This window comes from Schistocerca serialis, chromosome 4 (assembly GCF_023864345.2).
Source record: "Schistocerca serialis cubense isolate TAMUIC-IGC-003099 chromosome 4, iqSchSeri2.2, whole genome shotgun sequence".
Classification (NCBI taxonomy): domain Eukaryota; kingdom Metazoa; phylum Arthropoda; class Insecta; order Orthoptera; family Acrididae; genus Schistocerca; species Schistocerca serialis.
Window position 1 is genome coordinate 632,047,167 of NC_064641.1, and position 22,713 is coordinate 632,069,879.

Here is a 22,713-nt window from a genome sequence, read left to right on the forward strand (position 1 = left end):
GTTATAGACATCCGTATTCAAGTACAGAGATATGGAAACAGGCAGAATACGGAACTGCGGTCGGCAACGCCTATATAAGACAACAAGTGTCTGGCGCACTTTTTAGATCGGTTACTGCTGCTACAGTGGCAGGTTATCAAGATTTAAGTGAGTTTGAACGTGATGTTATAGTCGGCGCACGAGCGATGAGACACAGAATCTCCGAGATAGCGGTGAAGTGGGGATTTTCCCATACGACCATTTCACGAGTGTACCGTGAATATCAGGAATCCAGTAAAACATCAAATCACCGACAATGCTGCGGCCGAAAAAGATCCTGCGAGAACGGGACCAACGACGACTGAAGAGAATCGTCGAATGTGACGGAAGTGCTACCCTTCCGCAAATTGCTGAAGTCTTCAATGCTGGGCTCTCAACAAGTGTCACCGTGAAAAACATTCATTGAAATACCATCGATATGGGCTTCCGGACCCTTAACGACTGCACAACACAAACTTTTACTCCTTGCCTGGGTCCGTCAACACCGACATTGTACTGTTAATGACTGGAAACATGCATGGTCGTACGAGCCTCGCTTCAAATTGTATCGAGCGGATGGAGATCTACGGGTATGGAGACAACGTCATGAATCCATTTACCCTGAATGTCAGCAGGGGACTGTTCAAACTGCTCGAGACTCTGTAAAGGCGTAGGGCGTGTGCAGTTGGAGTGATATGGGACTCCTGATACATCTCGATACGACTCTGACAGGTGACACATACGTAAGCATCCCGCCCAATCTCCGGCATCGATTCATGTCCATTGTGCATTCAGACCGACTTGGACAATTCCAGCAGATAAATGTGATTCTGATTGAAAGTATCCGAACTCCCTTACGTAATGCCGAACTGATGACTACATGTAGCAAGAGGCAGAACCACCATAATAGAAGGAGACATTTTTTGCCATATTGTCAATGAAAAAGTAATAGCAGCACAATGTGTCGGGTAACAGAGGTCAATAACTTCTAACGTACACTAGCCATTGGATCTCACCCAAACAACAAACCCTTCAGGGGCATTACAAGTACGAGGGCTGTTCGGAAATTAAATTCCGACTGGTAGCTAAGTGGAAACCACTTTGGAAATCCAATGAAATTTTGCACAGTATTTTGGGTAGTGTCTCTCGTATGCCCGTCGATAGCCCCACGTTGCTCTCTTCAATTCAGAGATCACAGTGAGCACGTAAAGATGGTAGAAAATAGTGTCTCCCACCATGTATGAGGGCCTGGTGAGAGATTTCGCCGGATGTCTTGCAGTCCACATAACATAACTGTCATGCGTTTCGTTCCTCATGACACTCAGCAGGGGCACTGAAGCTGCTCGTGCGTTTTTGATCACCCACAACACACCTTGTAAATGTATCGTCCTGAGTTTCAGATGATCCGGTGGCTATAAAAACAACATTTTGGCACAGATAATGAGCTGTAGACCATGGTAGAGAATTGGAGGAAAGCACTCGTGGCTGCCTTCTATGAAGAGGGTACTGGAAAACTGATGCAACACTACGATACATGTCTAAGTCGGAGCGGTGACTATGTAAATAAGTAGCTGTAAGGTGTAGCTAACTACTGCAACCCAAATAGTTTTGATTTTCGGTTACTTTCCGAATAGCCTTTGTGTTGTAAAGCTGTCAAAACTGAGTGTTGGTGACATGACTGTGAAACAGAAACGCGAAGGAACAATCGCAGCTAAACGAAGAACAGATAGGCTTTATGTACAGGGACCGTCGCGATTCCGGAGGATGGTCATAAAAAATCGCATAGAATCAACGAAATTAGCCATTCGCGCGGGGTACAATGGTCGAACAACTCCTCATAAGCCATACATTCCTGCAATTCGCGCTAATCGACGGTTGATTGGAGTAAATAGTGACGCCACTTTAGAGTGGATGACTGGAAACGAGTGATTTGGAGTGATTAATCACACTATACCATGTGGCAATCCGATGGAAGGTTTTGGGTTTGGTGAATGCCTGGACAAGTTTACCTGCCACCATTTGTAATGCCAACAGTGAAGTACAAAGACGTTAGTGTCATGATATGGGGATGTTTTCTTGGCTAGTTTGTGGTCCCCTTATTTCGCTTATGAAAACGCTAAATTTTGGAGGATATGAATAAAATTCACAGCATTTTGTAGTATCTATAGTTTAGGAACTGTTAGGAAAAGAAGATTGTTTATATCAGCATTATAATGCACCCTATCAAACAGCATCATCTGTGAGGTAATGGTTTGTGGCCAACATTTCTGAAGTGGACTGACCTGCCCTGGGTACCGACCTGAATCCAACAGAACACCTTTAAAATTAGTAAGAACGTCATCTTCGCTCAAGACACTAGCATCCAACCTCAACAGTAGCCTAGCTTCTTTGGTTTCGGTTCATGTGGAAGAATCGACTGCGATTTCTCCACAGGCAGTCAGAAACCTCAGTGAAAGTGTCCCCAACAGAGTTAAAGCCTTGTAACTAAATTTTCCCCGAGACATTTAAGTCTCATCTTTATCTACGATAATGATGGAAGCTGAAGAAATGAATTAAAATTTGTGCTACGGTGGGGACTCGAATGCAGATCTTTTTGCTTACTAAGGCGTAAATGCTGACTATTACACCATCGCTGCAGTATGGTTAACATTGCTGCACGAACTACCAAGGGGGGGGGGGGGGGGAGGGAATTAGCTGAAGGTATGAATGGAAGTTTCTGTTGGGGGAGGACAATGGTCTTTCGTAGTTCGCGCAGTTATGTTGACCATAGTGCTGCGGTGGTGTAATTGCCTACATTTCTGCCTTAAAAGAAAGAAAACCCGGGTTCTAGGCCCGTCTGGGGCACAAAATTTAATTCATTTCTTCAGCTTCCATCATTATTGTAGAGTTAAAACCGTTGTGAAAGCGAGGAAGGACATACCCCATATTGAAGTCCGCTAACAGGTGTCCAAATACTTCTGATCATGTAGCGTACTTGGACCTCGACACCGTCCTGTATAGAGCGCTTTGCCTGCTAAACATTGCATACAGTTGCTTGAGCCTCGCGCGTGTCATGTTGGCGATGTATTTATGCGGACACCCCAAGTCAGTTTCGGATCCAGCGAGGCTATGAGATACCTTACTTTAGCACGAAATCGTATTGGATATGTTTTTTGTCTGCAATTTTTGTGTTTGTGAGTGTGTTTCGGTCTGCTTGCGAACCAGACTATTCGGCACGTGTCTACATCCCTTCTTCAGCCAAGCAAGGCTCGCTCCTCATTCTTTAGCCAGACTATACCAGCATCTTTCAGATCGTCGCCGACGTCCGATCGGGAGGAGGTAATCCTTTACTTTCCCTAAGCCTCGAATGTATCATTCCAGATTATGTAATCCGATATTAAATGTCTCGCTAGAGATGTCTTAGGATAGTACTCTGCTCTACTAGCAACTGCCAGATATTTCTCAGTCGGTGGTGAAGATTTTGTTGTGTTGTCTATCTTACGTTGCGTAGGTTAAATACATTGCTCACCAACGTCAGTGCATCATTACCTGATGCCCTATAGTCCCGTGTCACAGTTCTGTCATATCTTTTTGATACTTGTTTGCACAATATTGCATGTTTTAATCGGTTTGTGTTAACCGGATTGGCAATCAGCTCAATTAATCAATTGAACATTTTAAGCACAAACTAACCCCATAAAAACTGTTCTAAAACTTAATGTCTCATTTTGCAATTAATTGAATCAGAATTGTAGACACAACATGTTAGGGCCGAAAGTATGGGCTGAGAAATCAGAGCATGATCTAGCATAACGCAATCATGTTCTGATGTATTGACATCTCCTAGGTATACCTGGAATTTCCTTCTTGCTTCCGTATTATTTACTGAGTACCTCTTCAAAGGGAATTGGAATTGCATTTCGGTACTCCCTAATACATGTCCCAGTCTGTACTCAGTATTATTACACTGAGGTACGCTTACTGTCTCACCAACCTCGTGACTGACTACTACGTCGAGTGCCGGCCGAAGTGGCCGTGCGGTTAAAGGCGCTGCAGTCTGGAACCGCAAGACCGCTACGGTCGCAGGTTCGAATCCTGCCTCGGGCATGGATGTTTGTGATGTCCTTAGGTTAGTTAGGTTTAACTAGTTCTAAGTTCTAGGGGACTAATGACCTCAGCAGTTGAGTCCCATAGTGCTCAGAGCCATTTGAACCATTTGAACTACGTCGAGTGTGAAATTCAAATGACTCCAAGCACTATGGGACTTAACTGCTGAGGTCATCAGTCCCCTAGATTTAGAACTACTTAAACCTAACTAACCTAAGGACACCACGCACATCCATGCCCGAGGCAGGATTCGAACCTGCGACCGTAGCAGCAGCGCGGTTCCGGGATGAAGCGCCTAGAGCCGCTCGGCCACAGCGGCCGGCCGTGTGTAAAACAAAGGACGCTGTACATCCTCTCCAGCAACGGCTAAATCGTCACGTTTGTGTTTTCTCTTTTCCCCCTTTTCAACAAAATATTTGTTATGCATATGGCAGTACTTTCCAAGAAATTGGCCGTTTTTATATTTTTATACTAATGATAAATTAATAATTTATGCTTAAATCCTATCATCATGGAAAGCAAAAGATGTAAACCCTAGAAAAGTCTGAAAATATTGTGACCTTTGTCAACCGCAAAGTTCTGTGGAAAGGTAACGAATACAGCATTTGCTAAGGAGTCGTCAAGCTTCCAGTTTCCATTGGGGTCACTATCATCGTTTACACTAGCGCCTGACACCTTCAGCTGAATGATGAAGTTACAATGATAAGACCATTTTGTTGGCACTGACAGTATTCACTTCACTTACCAGAGCCACACTGAAGAGCCAAAGAAACCGGTACACATGCCTTACATCGTGTAGGGCCCCCGCGAGAACGCAGAAATGCCGCAAAACGACGTGGTGTGGACTCGACTAACATCTAAAATAGTGCTGGAGCGATTGACACCATGTCCTGCAGGGCTGTCCATAAATCCGTAAGTGTACGAGGGGGTGGAGATCTCTTCTGAACAGCACGTTGCAAGGCATCCCAGATATGCTCAATAATGTTCATGTCTGGGGAGTTTGATGGCCATCGGAAGTGTTTGAACTCAGAAGAGCGCTCCTGGAGGCATTCTGTAGCAATTCGGGACGCGTGGGTCTTGCATTGTCCTGTTGGAATTGTCCAAGCCCTTCGGAATGCACAATGGACATGAATGGATGCAGGTCATCAGACAGGGTGCTTACGTATGTGTCACCTGTCAGAGTCGTATCTAGACGTACCAGGGGTCCCATATCACTCCAAGTGCACATGCCCAACACCATTGCTAGTCGGTGTGGCTGAGCGGTTCTAGGTGCTTCAGTCTGGAACAGCGCGACCTCTACGGTCAGAGGTTCGAATGTCCTTAGGTTAGTTAGGTTTAAGTAGTTCTAAGTTATAGGGGACTGATGACCTCAGATGTTAAGTCCCATAGTGCTCAGAGCCAATTGAACCAAAATCATTACAGAGCCTCAACCAGATCGAACAGTCCCCTGCGGATATTCAGGGTCCATGGATTCATAAGGTTGTCTCCATACTCGTATACGTCCATCCGCTAGATACAATTTGCAACGAGACTCGTCATAGCAGGCAACATGTTTTGAGTCATCAACAGTCCAATGTCGGTTTTGACGGGCCAAGGCGAAGCGTAAAGCTTTGTGTCGTGCAGTCATCAAGGGTACACTAGTGGACCTTCTGCTCCGACAGCCAATATCGATAATGTTTCGTTGAATGCTTCGCACGCTCACACTTCTTGATGCCCCAGCATTGAAATCTGCAGCAGTTTGCGGAAGGGTTGCACTTATGTCACTTTCAATGATTCTCTTCATTCATCGTTGGTACCGTTCTCGAACGACTTTTTTTCCGGCCGCAGCGATGTCGGAGATTTGATGTTTTACCGGATAACATCAGTGAAATGGTCATACTGGAAAATCGCCACTTCATCGCTACCTCGGAGATGCTGTGTCCAATCGCTCGTGCGCCGACTATAATACCACGTTCAAACTCACTTAAATGTCGATAAGCTGCCATTGTAGCAGTAGAAACCGCTCTAACAACTGCGCCAGACCCTTGTTGTCTTAGACAGGCGTTGCCGACCGCAGCGCCGTATTCTGTCTGTTTACCTACTCCGTTTCCTCCAAGTATGTTTCCCTGACTGCTCAGCGTTAATTTAACTTCCATGTTCTCTTCTTCCTTTTCTGGAAATGTATCTTAATATGAAAACTGCCGAGTTCTACTGTGGTTCTGAATGTTAGTTTAACCGTAGCTCCCCGTTCAAGTGGTTTAGTTAGTCAGGTCGAAGATAGGATGCAGGTAACGGCATACCATCTCTGATAGGATCATTCCTAATAAAGCGCTCTAGGAATTCAAACCAATCTTCGAATTGATGATCGCTTTCCTTTTTTACTGTCCAGTGAAAAAACGTTCGCGTGAAGGCTGCTAAGCTCTTACAACGAACAATATTTTAAGGCCCATCGTAGAAATGTTACACAGAGCTCTCCACACGATTACGTTAATAACGTGTAAGCGCAAGTGCTCGTGGAAAAGCAATTTCTTAGCTGTCAGCGCTGGGGTATACAACGGTTTTGCTGCCGTACAGTCCAACGAAAACAAATAACTTCGTGCGATAACCCCGTAACTTGAAAGACAGACTGCATCGCCGCAGACAGCGAGTATTACAAACAGCTGACTGAATCCTAAGACGAGCAGTTCTTGTGATACATGTGATAAAACTATTGGGTTGGTTCTTCGTTTCTTAGCGTCTTTCCATAACTTTAATAAACAAAAACAGATACACACAAAAGATACTTAAATCGTCAATTATACACTCCTGGAAATTGAAATACGAACACCGTGAATTCATTGTCCCGGGAAGGGGAAACTTTATTGACACATTCCTGGGGTCAGATACATCACATGATCACACTGACAGAACCACAGGCACATAGACACAGGCAACAGAGAATGCACAATGTCGGCACTAGTACAGTGTATATCCACCTTTCGCAGCAATGCAGGCTGCTATTCTCCCATGGAGACGATCGTAGAGATGCTGGATGTAGTCCTGTGGAACGGCTTGCCATGCCATTTCCACCTGGCGCCTCAGTTGGACCAGCGTTCGTGCTGGACGTGCAGACCGCGTGAGACGACGCTTCATCCAGTCCCAAACATGCTCAATGGGGGACAGATCCGGAGATCTTGCTGGCCAGCGTAGTTGACTTACACCTTCTAGAGCACGTTGGGTGGCACGGGATACATGCGGACGTGCATTGTCCTGTTGGAACAGCAAGTTCCCTTGCCGGTCTAGGAATGGTAGAACGATGGGTTCGATGACGGTTTGGATGTACCGTGCACTATTCAGTGTCCCCTCGACGATCACCAGTGGTGTACGGCCAGTGTAGGAGATCGCTCCCCACACCATGATGCCGGGTGTTGGCCCTGTGTGCCTCGGTCGTATGCAGTCCTGATTGTGGCGCTCACCTGCACGGCGCCAAACACGCATACGACCATCATTGGCACCAAGGTAGAAGCGACTCTCATCGCTGAAGACGACACGTCTCCATTCGTCCCTCCATTCACGCCTGTCGCGACACCACTGGAGGCGGGCTGCACGATGTTGGGGCGTGAGCGGAAGACGGCCTAACGGTGTGCGGGACCGTAGCCCAGCTTCATGGAGACGGTTGCGAATGGTCCTCGCCGATACCCCAGGAGCAACAGTGTCCCTAATTTGCTGGGAAGTGGCGGTGCGGTCCCCTACGGCACTCCGTAGGATCGTACGGTCTTGGCGTGCATCCGTGCGTCGCTGCGGTCCGGTCCCAGGTCGACGGGCACGTGCACCTTCCGCCGACCACTGGCGACAACATCGATGTACTGTGGAGACCTCACGCCCCACGTGTTGAGCAATTCGGCGGTACGTCCACCCGGCCTCCCGCATGCCCACTATACGCCCTCGCTCAAAGTCCGTCAACTGCACATACGGTTCACGTCCACGCTGTCGCGGCATGCTACCAGTGTTAAAGACTGCGATGGAGCTCCGTATGCCACGGCAAACTGGCTGACACTGACGGCGGCGGTGCACAAATGCTGCGCAGCTAGCGCCATTCGACGGCCAACACCGCGGTTCCTGGTGTGTCCGCTGTGCCGTGCGTGTGATCATTGCTTGTACAGCCCTCTCGCAGTGTCCGGAGCAAGTATGGTGGGTCTGACACACCGGTGTCAATGTGTTCTTTTTTCCATTTCCAGGAGTGTATATTCTCCTTCACTATTTATAACGGTCTGCGAACGCTGGTAGGTTCTCGATTCCACGACTGTAGAAATCTCGTTGTTCGGAGGCGAAGAACTCCTCGAGCTATATTCGGAGAACATTTTCATCCAGAATGCAAGTTCCTTGAAGGGAGATTGAGAGAGAGCGAAGAAGGTGAAAATCTGAGGGCGCAAGATTATGTGAATAAGTTGACGGCGGAATGACTTCCCAACCCAGCTCCTGTGTAGTGTTTCTTGTCAGTCTGTCAGAATGCGGACTGGCGTTATGGTGGAGCAGTATCACTTCGCCCTGTCCACCTGGTCGTTGTTCTTGGACTACGTCTGCAAGACGTCTCAGTTGTTGCTGGCAAAAAATGTCAGCAGTCACGGTTCCTCGTCTGGGAAGCAGTTCGTAGTACACCACACCGTCGCCGTTCCACTAGATGCATGACGTCATCTTTTGTGGATGCCGTAGCTCCTTGTACATGGAGTGGCTGCTTTGTTTCGGCTCAACCATTCACTTCTTTCCCCTATGTTAACATAAAGGCACCACTTCTCGTCATCAGTAACGATACGGGGTAGGAATGGTCGGCCTTGCTCACAAGCCAGTTGAACGAAAGCAGAGACGTACACAGGGTGGTCCATTGATCGTGACGGGGCCAAATATCTGACGAAATAAGCGAAAAATGAAAAAACTACAACGAACAAAACTTGTCTACTTTGAAGGGGGAAACCAGATGGTTGGCCCGCTAGATGGCGCTGTCATAGGTCAAACGGATATCAACTGCGTTTTTTCAAAAATAGGAACCCCCATTTTTATTACATATTCGTGTAGAACGTAAAGAAATATGAATGTTTCAGTTGGACCACTTTTTACGCTTTGTGATAGACGATACAGTAATAGTCACAAACATATGGCTCACAATTTTAGACGAGCAGTTGGTAACAGGTAGGTTCTTTAAATTAAAATACAGAACGTAGGTACGTTTGAACATTTTATTTCGGTTGTTCCAATGTGATACATGTACCTTTGTGAACTTATCATTTCTGAGAACTCATGCTGTTACAGCGTGATTACCTGTAAATACCACATTAATGCAATAAATGCTCAAAATGATGTCCGGCAACCTCAAAGCATTTGGCAATACGTGTAACGACATTCCTCTCAACATCGAATACTTCGCCTTCCGTAATGTTCGCACATACATTGACAATGTGCTGACGCATGTTGTCAGGCATTGTCGGTGGATCACGATAGCAAATATCTTTCACCTTTCCCCACAGAAAGAAGTCCGGGGACGTCAGATCCGGTGAACGTGCGGGCCATGGTATGGTGCTTCGACGACCAATCCACCTGTCATGAAATATGCTATTCACTACAGCTTCAACCGCACACGTGCTGTGAGCCGGACATCCATCATGTTGGAAGTATTTCGCCATTCTGCCATGCAGTGAAACATCTTGTAATAACATCGGTAGAACATTACGTAGGAAATCAGTATACATTGCACCATTTACATTGCCATAGATAAAATGGGGGTCAATTATCCTTCCTCCCACAATGCCGCACCATACATTAACCCGCCAATGTCGCTGGTGTTACACTTGTCAAAGTCATCGTGGATTTTTCGATGCCCAATAGTGCATATTATGCCGGTTTACGTTAGCGCTGTTGGTGAATGACGCTGCGTCACTAAATAGAACGCGTCCAAAAAATCTGTCACCGTCCCGTAATTTCTCTTGTGCCCAGCGGCAGAAATGTACACGACGTTCAAAGTCGTCGCCATGCAATCCCTGGTGCATAGAAATATGTTTCGGGTGCAATCGATGTTGATGTAGCATTCTCAACACCGACATTTTTGAGATTCCAGATTCTTGCGCAATTTGTCTGCTACTGATGTGCGGATTAGCCGCGACAGCAGCTGAAGCACTTACTTGGGCATCATCATTTGTTGCAGGTCGTAGTTGACGTTTCACATGTGGCTGAACACTTCCTGTTTCCTTAAATAACGTAACTATCCGGCGAACGGTCCGGACGCTTGGATGATGTCGTCCAGGATACCGAGTAGCATACATAGCATAGGCTCGTTGGGCATTTTGATCACATTAGGCATACATCAAAACGATATCGACCTCTTCCGCAATTCGTAAACGGTCCATTTAAACACGGGTAATGTATCACGAAGCAAATACTGTCCGCACTGGTGGAATGTTATGTGATAGCGCGTACTTATACGTTTGTGACTATTACAGCGCCAACTATCATAAAGCGAATATGTAATTAAAAATGGGGGTTCCTATTTAAGAAAACGCAGTTGATATCCGTTTGACCTATGGCAGCGCCATCTAGCGGGCCAACCATAGCGCCATCTGGTTTCCCTCTTCAAGCTAGACGAGTTTCGTTCTTTGTAGTTTTTTCGTTTGATGCTTATTTCGTGAGATATTTGGCCCGGCTTCTATCAATGGACCACCCTGTATATGCCCAGCCGCAGATTTTACGTGATTTTGACTTAGAGCGTGCGATAGCCATACCCCCGATTTTTGAACCTTCCCCATTGCACGCAAAGGTCGCGCGATGTTGGAATGATCGTAGTTCGTCACATTTGCCTTTTCTGGAGTACAATGTCGTGGATCATTATGGATTAATGCGTTTTAAACGATCTTCATCAAACCCCCAAAGGTCTTCCTGAACATGGAGAGTCACTACTATCAAAACGATCATTCGTAGCATGAGAAAACTATTTTCTTGCCGTATCCGTCCTATGACATTACGACCACACACGGCACAAATGTTTCTGGGTGCCTGCGCTGCTGTCACCCCTCTATTGCACGCAAAAGAGGAATATGTCGAAAATGTTTCGATTTCTCCACTTGGCACTCCATTTTTTAGCTTCCGGTGCTCCACTCACTAATTCAAATGACAATACGTAAATTTAAATAGCAACAGGGTACTACAGATTAAAATTAATAATCGATAAATAAATCCATAGCAACTGGAATATCAACATACAAAACAAAAACGCTACTTACTTACGCACCAAAGTAATAATTTATAGCTAATGTGGACTATAAAAACTATTTACTTTTTTCCTACCTGTATATTATATTAGAAAAATTGTATTTATTCTTTTCCGTTAATTTCATTTGATTTGAAGGGTAAAAGTCTCCATCATCAGGCACATTATACGACAATAGCAGTATTAATCATCGGCAAGTGTATCTGTTTGCCATAAGGCAGGGTCTATGAATCACGAGTATGGCTATATCACTACCGACCATCAAAATGTCACGACAGTGAGGCGATTCTTATGCTGAATTGACAGGAGCGTGTTTGTTACCACAGGCGCTCTGCCAAATTCGGATGTACGAAGCAGGTGGTTTCCTTCCTCCTATTATGTTTTTCTTCCCCCCAAAGCTTCCTATCTTTTGCAATTATCTTCAGTAGTGTTATTTTTATGACATGTCACATTATCTAAAAATCTCAAATGTTGACACAGGTCTTTCCTAACATAACTTTACTAACTATTACATTCCCTTAGCTATCAGGAGTTAATAAGGCAACTAGTTTGCCTGCCTGAAAACCGTGCTAATTATCAACACCATTTATATTAGATTTCGTTATCACAGTCCCTGTGCAGACATATATCCCATCCAATACGTATGTGTATATATATATATATATATATATATATATATATATATATATATGTGTGTGTGTGTGTGTGTGTGTGTGTGTGTGTGTGTGTGAGAAGTACCCCTACAGCTAATTATACTCATTTACTTTCAGAGTAATTAGTATTCTTAGTTAAAACATTGCTTTTGAAACGGACTCCAGTACATAGGCAAAATAGGCAGCGTAATTCAACAGAAATTATTTCTGTACCTAAAAGCCCACATTCAAACAAATATTTTTCCACTATTGAGTTAATTAGTAATGGTAATCTTTTAGTTGTAACTTATGAAAGTACAGCAAATAGTAATAGTTAACTTTAATTCTAAATGTGTTGATGTTATAAAAGACGCTCTGCAGAAGCCATTGAGATCAGTCTGCGGTGAGTTTGAAAGGAGAAACATCTGTGTGCGCCAAAACAAGGAACCATACCGCAGATGGTATAGCATAAATTATAAGCCATAAAATTTGCGAAGTTTTGTCTATATTTCGCTTGCGAGAGTTTATTCAGTGACTGTTCTCAATGAGTGAAAGTGAACTTGTAATTAATTTCATGAACTGTGTTCGTCATTAGTAGTGTCCACTGTGACGGATGGATCAAAATATGAACTGTGCATATCATTTTCGTACCGAGTAAACCGTTAAATTTCAAGGGAAATGATGAGAGAACAATATTCAGTAATTCTGTTAATATTGTGTGTATATACAGGGTGCTACAAAAATGTACGGCCAAACTTTCAGGAAACATTCCTCACACCCAAAGAAAGAAAATATGTTATGTGGACATGTATCCTGAAAAGCTTAGTTTCCATGTTAGAGCTCATTTTATTACTTCTCTTCAAATAACATTAATCATGGAATGGAAACACACAGCAACAGAACGTACCAGCGTGACGTCAAACACTTTGTTACAGGAAATGTTCAACATGTCCTCCGTTAGCGAGGATACATGCATCCACCCTCCGTCGCATGGAATCCCTGATGCGCTGATGCAGCCCTGGAGAATGGCGTGTTGTATCACAGCCGTCCACAATACGAGCACGAAGAGTCTCTACATTTGGTACCGGGGTTGCGTAGACAAGAGCTTTCAAACGCCCCCATAAATGAAAGTCAAGAGGGTTGAGGCAAGGAGAGCGTGGAGGCCATGGAATTGGTCCGCCTCTACCAATCCATCGGTCACCGAATCTGTTGTTGAGAAGCGTACGAACACTTCGACAGACGTGCAGGAGCTCCTCGTGCATGAACCACATGTTGTGTAGTACTTGTAAAGGCACATGTTCTAGCAGCACAGGTAGAGTATCCCGTATGAAATCGTGATAATGTGCTCCATTGAGAGCAGGTGGAAGAACTTGGGGCCCAATCAAGACATCACCAACAATGCCTGCCCAAACGTACTGTAGAGCAATGAGTCGCATGTCAACACAAGCACCGAAGTCAACATTACCTTCCTTTAATTGGGCCAACTGGCGGTGAATCGAGTAAGTACAGTCCATACTGACGAAACTAAAATGAGCTCTAACATGGAAATTAAGCGTCTCCGGACACATGTCCACATAACATCTTTTCTTTATTTTTGTGTGAGGAATGTTTCCTGAAAGTTTGGCCGTGCCTTTTTGTAACACCCTGTACATGCCACACGTAAGCTTTGATGTCACTTCATTGTTTGGTTACTACTTCTAACAATCATCGTCATAGTATAAAACATCTGCCGAGTGCAGCATGTAGCTAACAGATTATCTATGCATAAATAATAATAAATGACTCTTGATCTGAACGTAAACTGTAGATTATTCGACATGTAAGTGAAAGTGAAGAGTTAGAACTATATCTGGTATAACTACATTATTGAAAATAACCTAGTTTTGACAACCACTTTTCAGCCACATTCGATGGTGGCGCAGCTACCGATGGCATACGTGTACGGTAAATACGGTTACATTACATGGATACGTATGGGTTTTGACAGATGTATGCGCTATCGACTAATCACTGTTTGTCTTTTGAGAACTGATTAAATTTATGCTACTTGTATACCGCAAGAAACTGAAGAGTGGAACCAAGTTAGCGGGTAAGATTTGATCATGAGATAGTATTATTGACAGTCTCAGCGAGGGAATTAATACAATTGTAATGTTTGTTTGGTAATAGAGTTACATTTGTCGCCGCGTCACTTACGCCATACTAAAAGAAAGCAGATTATTGGAGTCACAGCTCTGTTGGCACGAAATTAAATTATTCTGCCGCGTCTCTCCACAGGAACAACGTACTTTTGTTCTCTATGATATTCAGATGCTGACGATGATAGGCTAATATACAACCCAGAGCGATTTTCGAAATTGCGTATAGGTGGTCAATACATTATAGCACCGACAAATTAGTAGTTTATTTTCTTTTACTGTCAATTTTCTTTTGATGACTGCCATGCGGAAGACTCGGGTTCAATTGCCGGTACTGACAGGACTGTGACGGGATGTATTCTGCCTTGTGAGGCCAGTTAGGTTGAATGGTAAGTTGCGGTTCTAAGGTTTGAAGGTTGAGAACGCCCCGGAAAACGGTATACTTTCTATGTGCCCATGCATACCGTATCCAAATGACACCATATGGTAGAGAACGAGGCCCACAAGAAAGGCTGGCGGCGGCGCATACGTCACGAAAGTAGGCCTGAACTCGCTCGCTCGCTCAGCTCAGCAGACAAAATGCGCTTCTAAACCTGTAAACTCGCAGTTGGGAGTGTACGTACTAACGAGAATTGCATCTTATTCTGGAATCTGCTATCATGAAGTCTTACTGATTAACAGTACTACAACTAAATTTAATTTAAGATCAATGAAAACGGTATAATGGCTTTTAGTCTCTTCTGCTGAATAGTCCTCATTTCAAACAGGAAATGGTGCCTTATGCAGCTGATAATCATTTTCGCTTCATTTTAATTTTTTTGTACCCCAGTACAGCCGTAACAAATTTCAAGTAGACTATGGACTTCCGGTCATTGTAAAACTAATTACGGGAAGACTCCATAACAGCGGGTACCAGTAGAAGATGCAATTCTCGATTGTACGTACATACCTAGTTACGAGTTAACGGGTTTGTCTGTTGAGCGAGCGAACGAGCGCAGCCCTAACTTCGTGACGGACGCGCCGCCGCCTGCCTCGGCAGAGGGTTACACGGCCGCTGGTGAGCAACACGTTTATTCAGGGTCTGATCGCGCACTTACATTTTTTTCCGCTTACAATATAACGAAATAATAAGGAGAATAGTAAATGTTTACCGTAGTTACACTATGTGATTTGACCCGTCTTAAGAGAAATTATTCACGCAGAACAATCGTAGATATATACAGTCGTTTGACCGTCACACAGACGCCCGAATGGAGGACATGGTAATAGCTACACCGGGCGTAGAAAAAGAATCTGAAAGACTAGAAAATAAATAAATCACTATGTCGAGATGGAAACCCAATTCTGTTTTACAGGCCCCTTACTTAGTTTGCATTTAATGCGGACCTCTCAGTCAGCGAAAATTCGCAAGTTATTGGAAAAGTACCGCATGTGACTCCTGTATACATAAAGGTTAAAGAACGGACCCAGATAATTACAGTCCAGTTTCCTTAACATCGATTTGCTACAGAATTCTTAGGAGTGTTTAAAGTTCGAATGTAATATATTTCCTTGAGACGGGAAAGCCTCTGTCCGCAAATCATCGTGGATTTAGAAAGGGTTACTCGTTGGAAATTCATCTTGTCCTTTCACACAAGACTTCCTGCAAACCATTGATGAAAGGCAACAAGCAGTTTTATATTCCTAGATTTCCCAAAAAAGTTTGAGGTAGTGCGCCACTGTAGACTTCACGAAGGTCCAAGCAGATGGAATAGGTTCCCAGATACGTTAGTGGCCCAAAGACTTCTTTGGTAACACACTAGTACTTTGTGCTGTACGGTGAGTGTTAATCAGACAATCAGAGAGAAGGATATTGTCAAAAGTACCTCATGGACGTGTGACAGGACCGGTCTTGTTCTTTATATACATAAATGACCTGACTAATATTGGGACTGTTTCCTGATGACGTGTGATTCATCTGTTATTGCAGTTTCCAATGTTCGACTTCGGCACGGATTTCAGAGATTTTGTTTGCCATTTGTTAACTTTTGTAATACAGGTTATCACTCCTAAAAATCATTATGTGCATTCTGTACCGCGTTTCGGTAGGTAAGTGAAACCAAAGAAAATGCTGGGCCACAAACGCTAAGTGTCGAGAAAAACCACGGCTTGCTCCACACTACACACAAGATTATTTTTTGTAGTTAACTTTTAAGTGACCTTCAAATTACGCAGCTAGTTCAATGAAACTACAAGCCAATGTCGGATAGAGCGTCAGAGACAGAGCACCTCGTGTGAGAAATTGGGTCCGACAGGAGGCGTGCTAGGGTGTGTGGTTGTGCTGACCACTGTGTCAGGATGGCGCAGTGATCAATGCATTTGCCTAGGAACTAGGAGACCCGGGTTCGAATCCCAGTGTGGCAAAAATTTTCAACGTTCCCAATTGACATAAATCAACATCAGTGCCCACAGGTAGCTGCGGTCTTTGATTCCTTCGTGTATTGTTTTTTTAAAACTGTTCGATTTCTTGTTTTACATTAATCGTTTCACAAAACGTAGGACCTTACACACCGTAAGGTGGCTTGCGGAGTGCAGATGTAGATGTAGACTTGAACATCTTGAATATACAGGAATTTCTTGGTAAAGCGAAGCTCGCTTATGCAAACCTCGCTTGTGAACTGGATGGCGTACTGATTAAACTGTTACCTAGCGTTTCCTCACGAACTTTGAAAGTAATGATACGAATGACGGCCTGTGTGCATGGTACGCGTGCTGTAGAAAAGTGTTCTGTAAATTTATTAGAACGCATTGTGTTGAACACCTTTCGGAAGCGCACTGCAAGTGAAAAAAAATGAAAAAAATAACGGTCAAATACTTTGTGAAATGATTTGTCTGAAATGAAACATTTGGTGCGGTTTTGAATGATGCTCGAAATAATGCACAGCAGCTCGGGTGCTCATACGTCAATGACATAAGGAGACCAACGAGAGAAATTCCGCCAGACAAATATTCTCTAGTACTCTTTAAAATTGTACGTTAAACATTGAACTTTCAATTCTCAGTCTACGTCATTCGGTGTACGTGATTTTGAGCCACGTAAAATATTTCTCTACTGTTATTTTTGCGGTGTCTTTTCTCGGACATGTACGAAAGAACAGACACCAGTTTGGTTCCGCAGGCACTATAAATCAAGACACAAAGGAATTAGAGACATAAACTGCCGGTGGGCGTTTCACTGGAGCAAACAGAAAATCTGTACTGGACCGGGATTCGAACTCAGTTCTCCTGCTCGGGCCCTTGATGTAAATCAATGCCCACTGCCAGCAAATGTCTTTAATTCCTTTGTGTCCTCTTTCATAGTAGTTGCAGGATAAACCATGTCGGGAAGAACAGGCATCAAATGCATCAGGGCGATGACAGTCGATGATGCCTTCAGCTCAAATGTATACTAGGCTCGAACGGGAGTCGGCAAGCTGCTGCGACGAAGGAGGCTAATGAGCAAGATCACTACATCACTAGAGTGTGTTATAAGTTGAGAATTCGAGTCTGACAGGAGGGGTGCTAGGGTAGTCTGTGGGGTTGTGCTGACCACTGTGTCAGGATGGCACAGTGGTCAATACATCTGCCTAGGAAGCAGGAGACCCGTGTTCGAATTCCGGTCTGGCACAAATTTTCAACTTGCCCCATTGACATAAACCACTGTCGATCAACACTGGCAGCTAATGCCTTTAATTTTTTTTATGTCTTATCTAATCTGTTTCTTTTCTTACTTTTAGACAAACCATTTCCCAAAATGTAGGACTGTTTTCTTTTTCCATTTGTTTATTTTTATTCTTTTATTTTCAACTTTTGCTCAGAAAGCATCAGATATAATACATTTAAATATCGATCGGTATTCTGTTATCATTAACAGTAAACACACCAAGAGCATGGGGAGAGGTATAAATTTACGCTGTGATACTTCCTAACGTTTCATTTGCCTACGTAGTTTACTTCTGCTGTTCTTGAAATATTTAAATTCTCCCTCATGTTACTAATAAAGTTTCCCTTAATTACTATGATTAATTTCAAACAATTAAAACTTTTTTTTTAAATAGACCTCTCGCTGCTAAATTTGATACCCCATTTGTCCGTTTTCCACTCCTCATTTGGTTATGAAAATTCGGACGAAAATTTTCCGCTCGAATCACTAATTGCGTTTTTTAATTACCATGATTAATTGCAAACAATTAAACATTGTTTTACAAAACCAAACCTCACGCTGATCTATTTGATATCCCTTTCGTTCTTTTCCCATCAGTCGCTTGGCTATAAAAATTGGGACAAAAGTTCACTGTATAATTTCTATCGCGTCTTGTTTTCGTTCCGCTCAAACATCTGACAATAGAAGAAGAAGAAAAAAAACACAAGGGAGACAGCCAGTAGCTCATTTCACTGAAGCGCTTGACGGCTCCCACTTACAGCCCGGAGCGCGAGTGGTGAAGACGGCAAATGCATCGCTCGGGAAGCGTTGCTCACACACTGCTGACTCAGTATCGCGTCTGCTGACCTCAAAGCGTCTGTTATCTCTGACGAGCATCTAGCCCTTTATCTTCCTTTTAACGACGAAAGCGTCTTTTCAGGCAGCGTCCTTTGAGATTTCCGCGATATGGCGTTGAAACACATTTGCATACTAGGTGAGTTAAGGGCGAGACTCGTAAGTGATGAAGCGGCAGCTCGCCTGGAGCGAAGAAAGTCCATACATGAAGCCGTCAGGAGTTTAGAGGGCAGTAATAAAACTTGGGCTGCAGAAGAGGACGCGGCACTTCCCGGATCAGTGATTACATCGTTAAGCCTTGAGATTCGAGTCACCGGTTGCACCCGAATGCAGTTTTTATGCTTGGACTACAGTCTTCAGAACTGGGATTTTCCATTATCAATTACATTTAGAAAATTTCGATGTTAGAAGTTTTAATATTGCTAATATTACTAATGGTGCTCATGGTACATCGTAACAACTATATTAAGACCAAAGTATCGACCTTTAATGGGAAAACAACTAATTTTTTGTCATTTAAACGGAACACTTTGTGAAAGTATCTCATAACGAGACCTGTCCAGCAGTTTTGCGACTTCTCAAAAGTGGCCATGAGTGAGGAACTTTAAAATGCAACTCTAATATAGAGCTGCTGTTGTTGTTGCGGTCTTCGTTCCAGAGACTGGTTTGATGCAGCTCTCCATGCTACTCTATCCTGCGCAAGCTTCTTCATCTCCCAGTACCTACTGCAACCTACATCCTTCTGAATCTGTTTAGTGTATTCTTCTCTTGGTCTCCATCTATGATTTTTACCCTCCACGCTGCCCTCCAGTACTAAACTGGTGATCCCTTGATGCCTCAGAATATGCCCTACCAACCGATGCCTTCTTCTAGTCAAGTTGTGCCACAAATTTCTCTTCTCTTCAATTCCATTCAATACCTCCTCATTAGTTATGTGATCTACACATCTAATCTTCAGCATTCTTCTGTAGCACCACATTTCCGGAAGCTTCTATTCTCTTCTTGTCTAAATTATTTATCGTCCACGTTTCACTTCCATACATGGCTACACTCCATACAAATACTTTCAGAAAAGACTTCCTCACACTTCAATGTATACTCGATGTTAACAAATGTCTCTTCTTCAGAAACGCTTTCCTATCCATTGCCAGTCTACATTTTATATCCTTTCGACTTCGACCATCATCAGCTATTTTACTCCCCAAATATGAAAAATCATTTACTACTTTAAGCGTCTCATTTCCTAATCTAATTCCCTCCCCATCACCCGGCTTAATTCTACTACATTCCATTATCCTCGTTTTGCTTTTATTGATGTTCATCTCATATCCTCCTTTCAAGACATTGTCCGTTCCGTTCAGTTGCTCTCCCGGGTCCTTTTCTGTCTCTGACAGAATTACAATGTCATCGGCGAACCTCTTACTTACTTACTCACTGGTCATACCGGACTCGAGAGTCCATTACCGCAGCAATGCGTATTTTCGCCACATGTCCCTTTCTTGGGCTATTTCCTTCCATTCACCTTCAATACCTAGGCTCCTTAAATCAGCCATCACATTGTCCTCCCATCTACGCCTCGGTCTCCCCACAGGACGTTTTCCTTCTAGGTGCCCTACCAGTACTCTGCGCGCTGCCCTGTCCTCATCCATTCAAGCTACGTATCCCGCCCATCGCAGCCTACATGATTTAATAATACTGATTATGTCAGGGCTTGAATAGAGTTCGTGAAGTTCTCCGTTATGCAGTTTTCGCCACTCTCCGCTAATGTCATCCCGTTTTCCTCAAAATTTTGTTTTCAAATACTCGAAACGGCTTTTCATTTTGCACAGTGAGAGACCAAGTCTCACACCCATACAGCATAACTGGTAGAATAATAGTTTTGTATATTCTAATCTTTAAATTCCTAGACAATATCCGTGATGAAAGTAATCGATTCAGTGAGAAGTAGCACGCATTTCCCGCCTGTAATCTCTTCTTCAGTTCGGATTCAATCTCATTTCTCTAAGTGATGTCCACGCCTAGATACTTAAATGTGTTCACTATTTCAAACTGCATAACTCTTAACATTTCCTGATCTAGTGCTGTTGGCATTCTAGTAGTGACCAGGTATTTAGTTTTGTCTTCACTTATCCTTAGACCTACATCTTCACTAGCCTTGATCAACGCATTCGCATCGGCGAACCTCAAAGTTTTTATTTCTTCTCCATGTATTTTAATTCCCACTCCGAATTTTTCTTTTGTTTCCTTTAGTGCTTGCTCAATATACAGAAATATATGCTGGTGAAATATGCTGGTGAAATATGCTGGTGCTGTTACAGAGGCATAAGTTGACACAGAGGTGTGTGCCATTGTAGAGTGTGCAATGGCCTGGTGACGAGCTGGGCCTCGTTGCTTCTCCTGCTGCTGCTGGTGCTGTCGCTCAGGCAGGTGGTGACGCAGAGGTGTCTGTTGCTGTTGCAGAGTGCGCAATGGCCCGGCGATGAGCGGGGCCTCGCTGCTGCTGGTGCTGGCGTGTGCGGGCGCTGTGGCGGGCCAGGCAGCGCCCATGCAGTGCCCGCCGCCATACGACATCTCGCCGTGCGCCTGCGGCGTCAAGAAGAACGGGCTTGACATCCTCTGCGAGTTCACCGACAGCCAGCACATCACCAAGGCCATGACGCTGCTCAAAGAGCGGCCCTCCACCGTCATCTTCTACCTAAAGCTCCGCCACAACAGCCTCCCCAAGCTGCCGCGCTTCGTCTTCCTCGGGCTTGACATCCGCCACCTCACCATCCATAACAGCAGCCTCGCCGTCATCGAAGAGTCTTCGCTCAGTTCGATAGGTGAGTCAGCTGAACAAGTCAATAAAGTTAACGGTACATCGTACACTGACGTGAGAGAAGTCATGGGATACCTCAAGTGGATCAAATGGCTTTAACCACTATGGGACTTAACATCTACTAGCTAGCACACTGGACTCGCATTCGGGAGGACGACGGTTCAATCCCGCGTCCGGCTATCCTGATTTAGGTTTTCCGTGATTTCCCTAAATCACTCCAGGCAAATGCCGGGATGGTTCCTTTGAAAGGACACGGCCGACTTCCTTCTCCGTCCTTCCCTAATCCGATGAGACCGATGACCTCGCTGTTTGGTCTCTTCCCCCAAACCAACCAACCAACTTAACATCTGAGGTCATCAGCCCCTACACTTAGTACTTCGTGAACCTAACTAACCTAAGGAAATCACAAACATCCACGCCCGAGGCAGGATTCGAACCTGCGACCATAGCAGCAACGCGGTTCCGGACTGAAGTGCCTAGAACCGCTCGGCCACAGTGGCTGGATGGGAAACCTCCTAATAACTTGACGGACCTTCTTTTGCCCGGAGTAATGTAGCAACTCGACATGGCATGAACTCAACAAGTCGCTGATAGTCCCCTGCAGAAATATTAAGCCATACCGGCTGCATGGCCGTCCATAACTGCGAAAGTGTTGCCATTGCAGGATTTGTGCACGAAATGACCTCTCGATTATGTCCCATGAATGTGACCATATCATTCGCCTGAACTGTCCAAAACGTTCTGCAAACCAATCGCGAACGAATGTGGCCTGATGACATGGTGCATAGTCATCTACAAAAATTCCACTGTTGTTTGGGAACGTGAAGTCCATTAATGGCTGCAAATGACCTGCAAGTAACCGAAGCCGGCCCTAGTGGCCGAGCGGTTCTAGGCGCTACAGTCTGGAGTCGCGCGACCGCTAAGGTCGCAGGTTCGAATCCTGCCTCGGGCATAGATGTGTGTGATGTCAAAATGGCTTTGAGCACTATGGGACTTAACATCTGTGGTCATCAGTCCCCTAGAACTTAGAACTACTTAAACCTAACTATCCTAAGAACATCACACACATCCATGCCCGAGGCTGGAATCGAACCTGCGACCGTTGCGGTCGCGCGGTTCCAGACTGTAGCGCCTAGAACCGCTCGGCCACTTCGGCCGACTGTGTGATGTCCTTAGGTTAGTTAGATTTAAGTAGTTCTAAGTTCTAGAGGACTGATGAGCTCAGAAGATAAGTCCCATAGTGCTCAAAGCCATTTGAACCATTTTTGAAGTAACCGAACATAACAATTGCC

The 22,713-nt window shown here is 44.4% G+C and overlaps 1 protein-coding gene across 2 annotated transcripts in view; it reads left to right on the forward strand.

Moving 5' to 3' along the window:
• Positions 1–22,713, forward strand: part of LOC126475466 (slit homolog 2 protein) — a 643,465-nt gene that overhangs the window by 21,875 nt on the left and 598,877 nt on the right. For both annotated transcript variants that reach the window (XM_050103348.1, XM_050103349.1), the window contains exon 2: positions 21,064–21,425. In XM_050103348.1, coding sequence (XP_049959305.1) covers positions 21,064–21,425 — 362 coding nt within the window. The remainder of the gene's footprint in view (positions 1–21,063; positions 21,426–22,713) is intronic.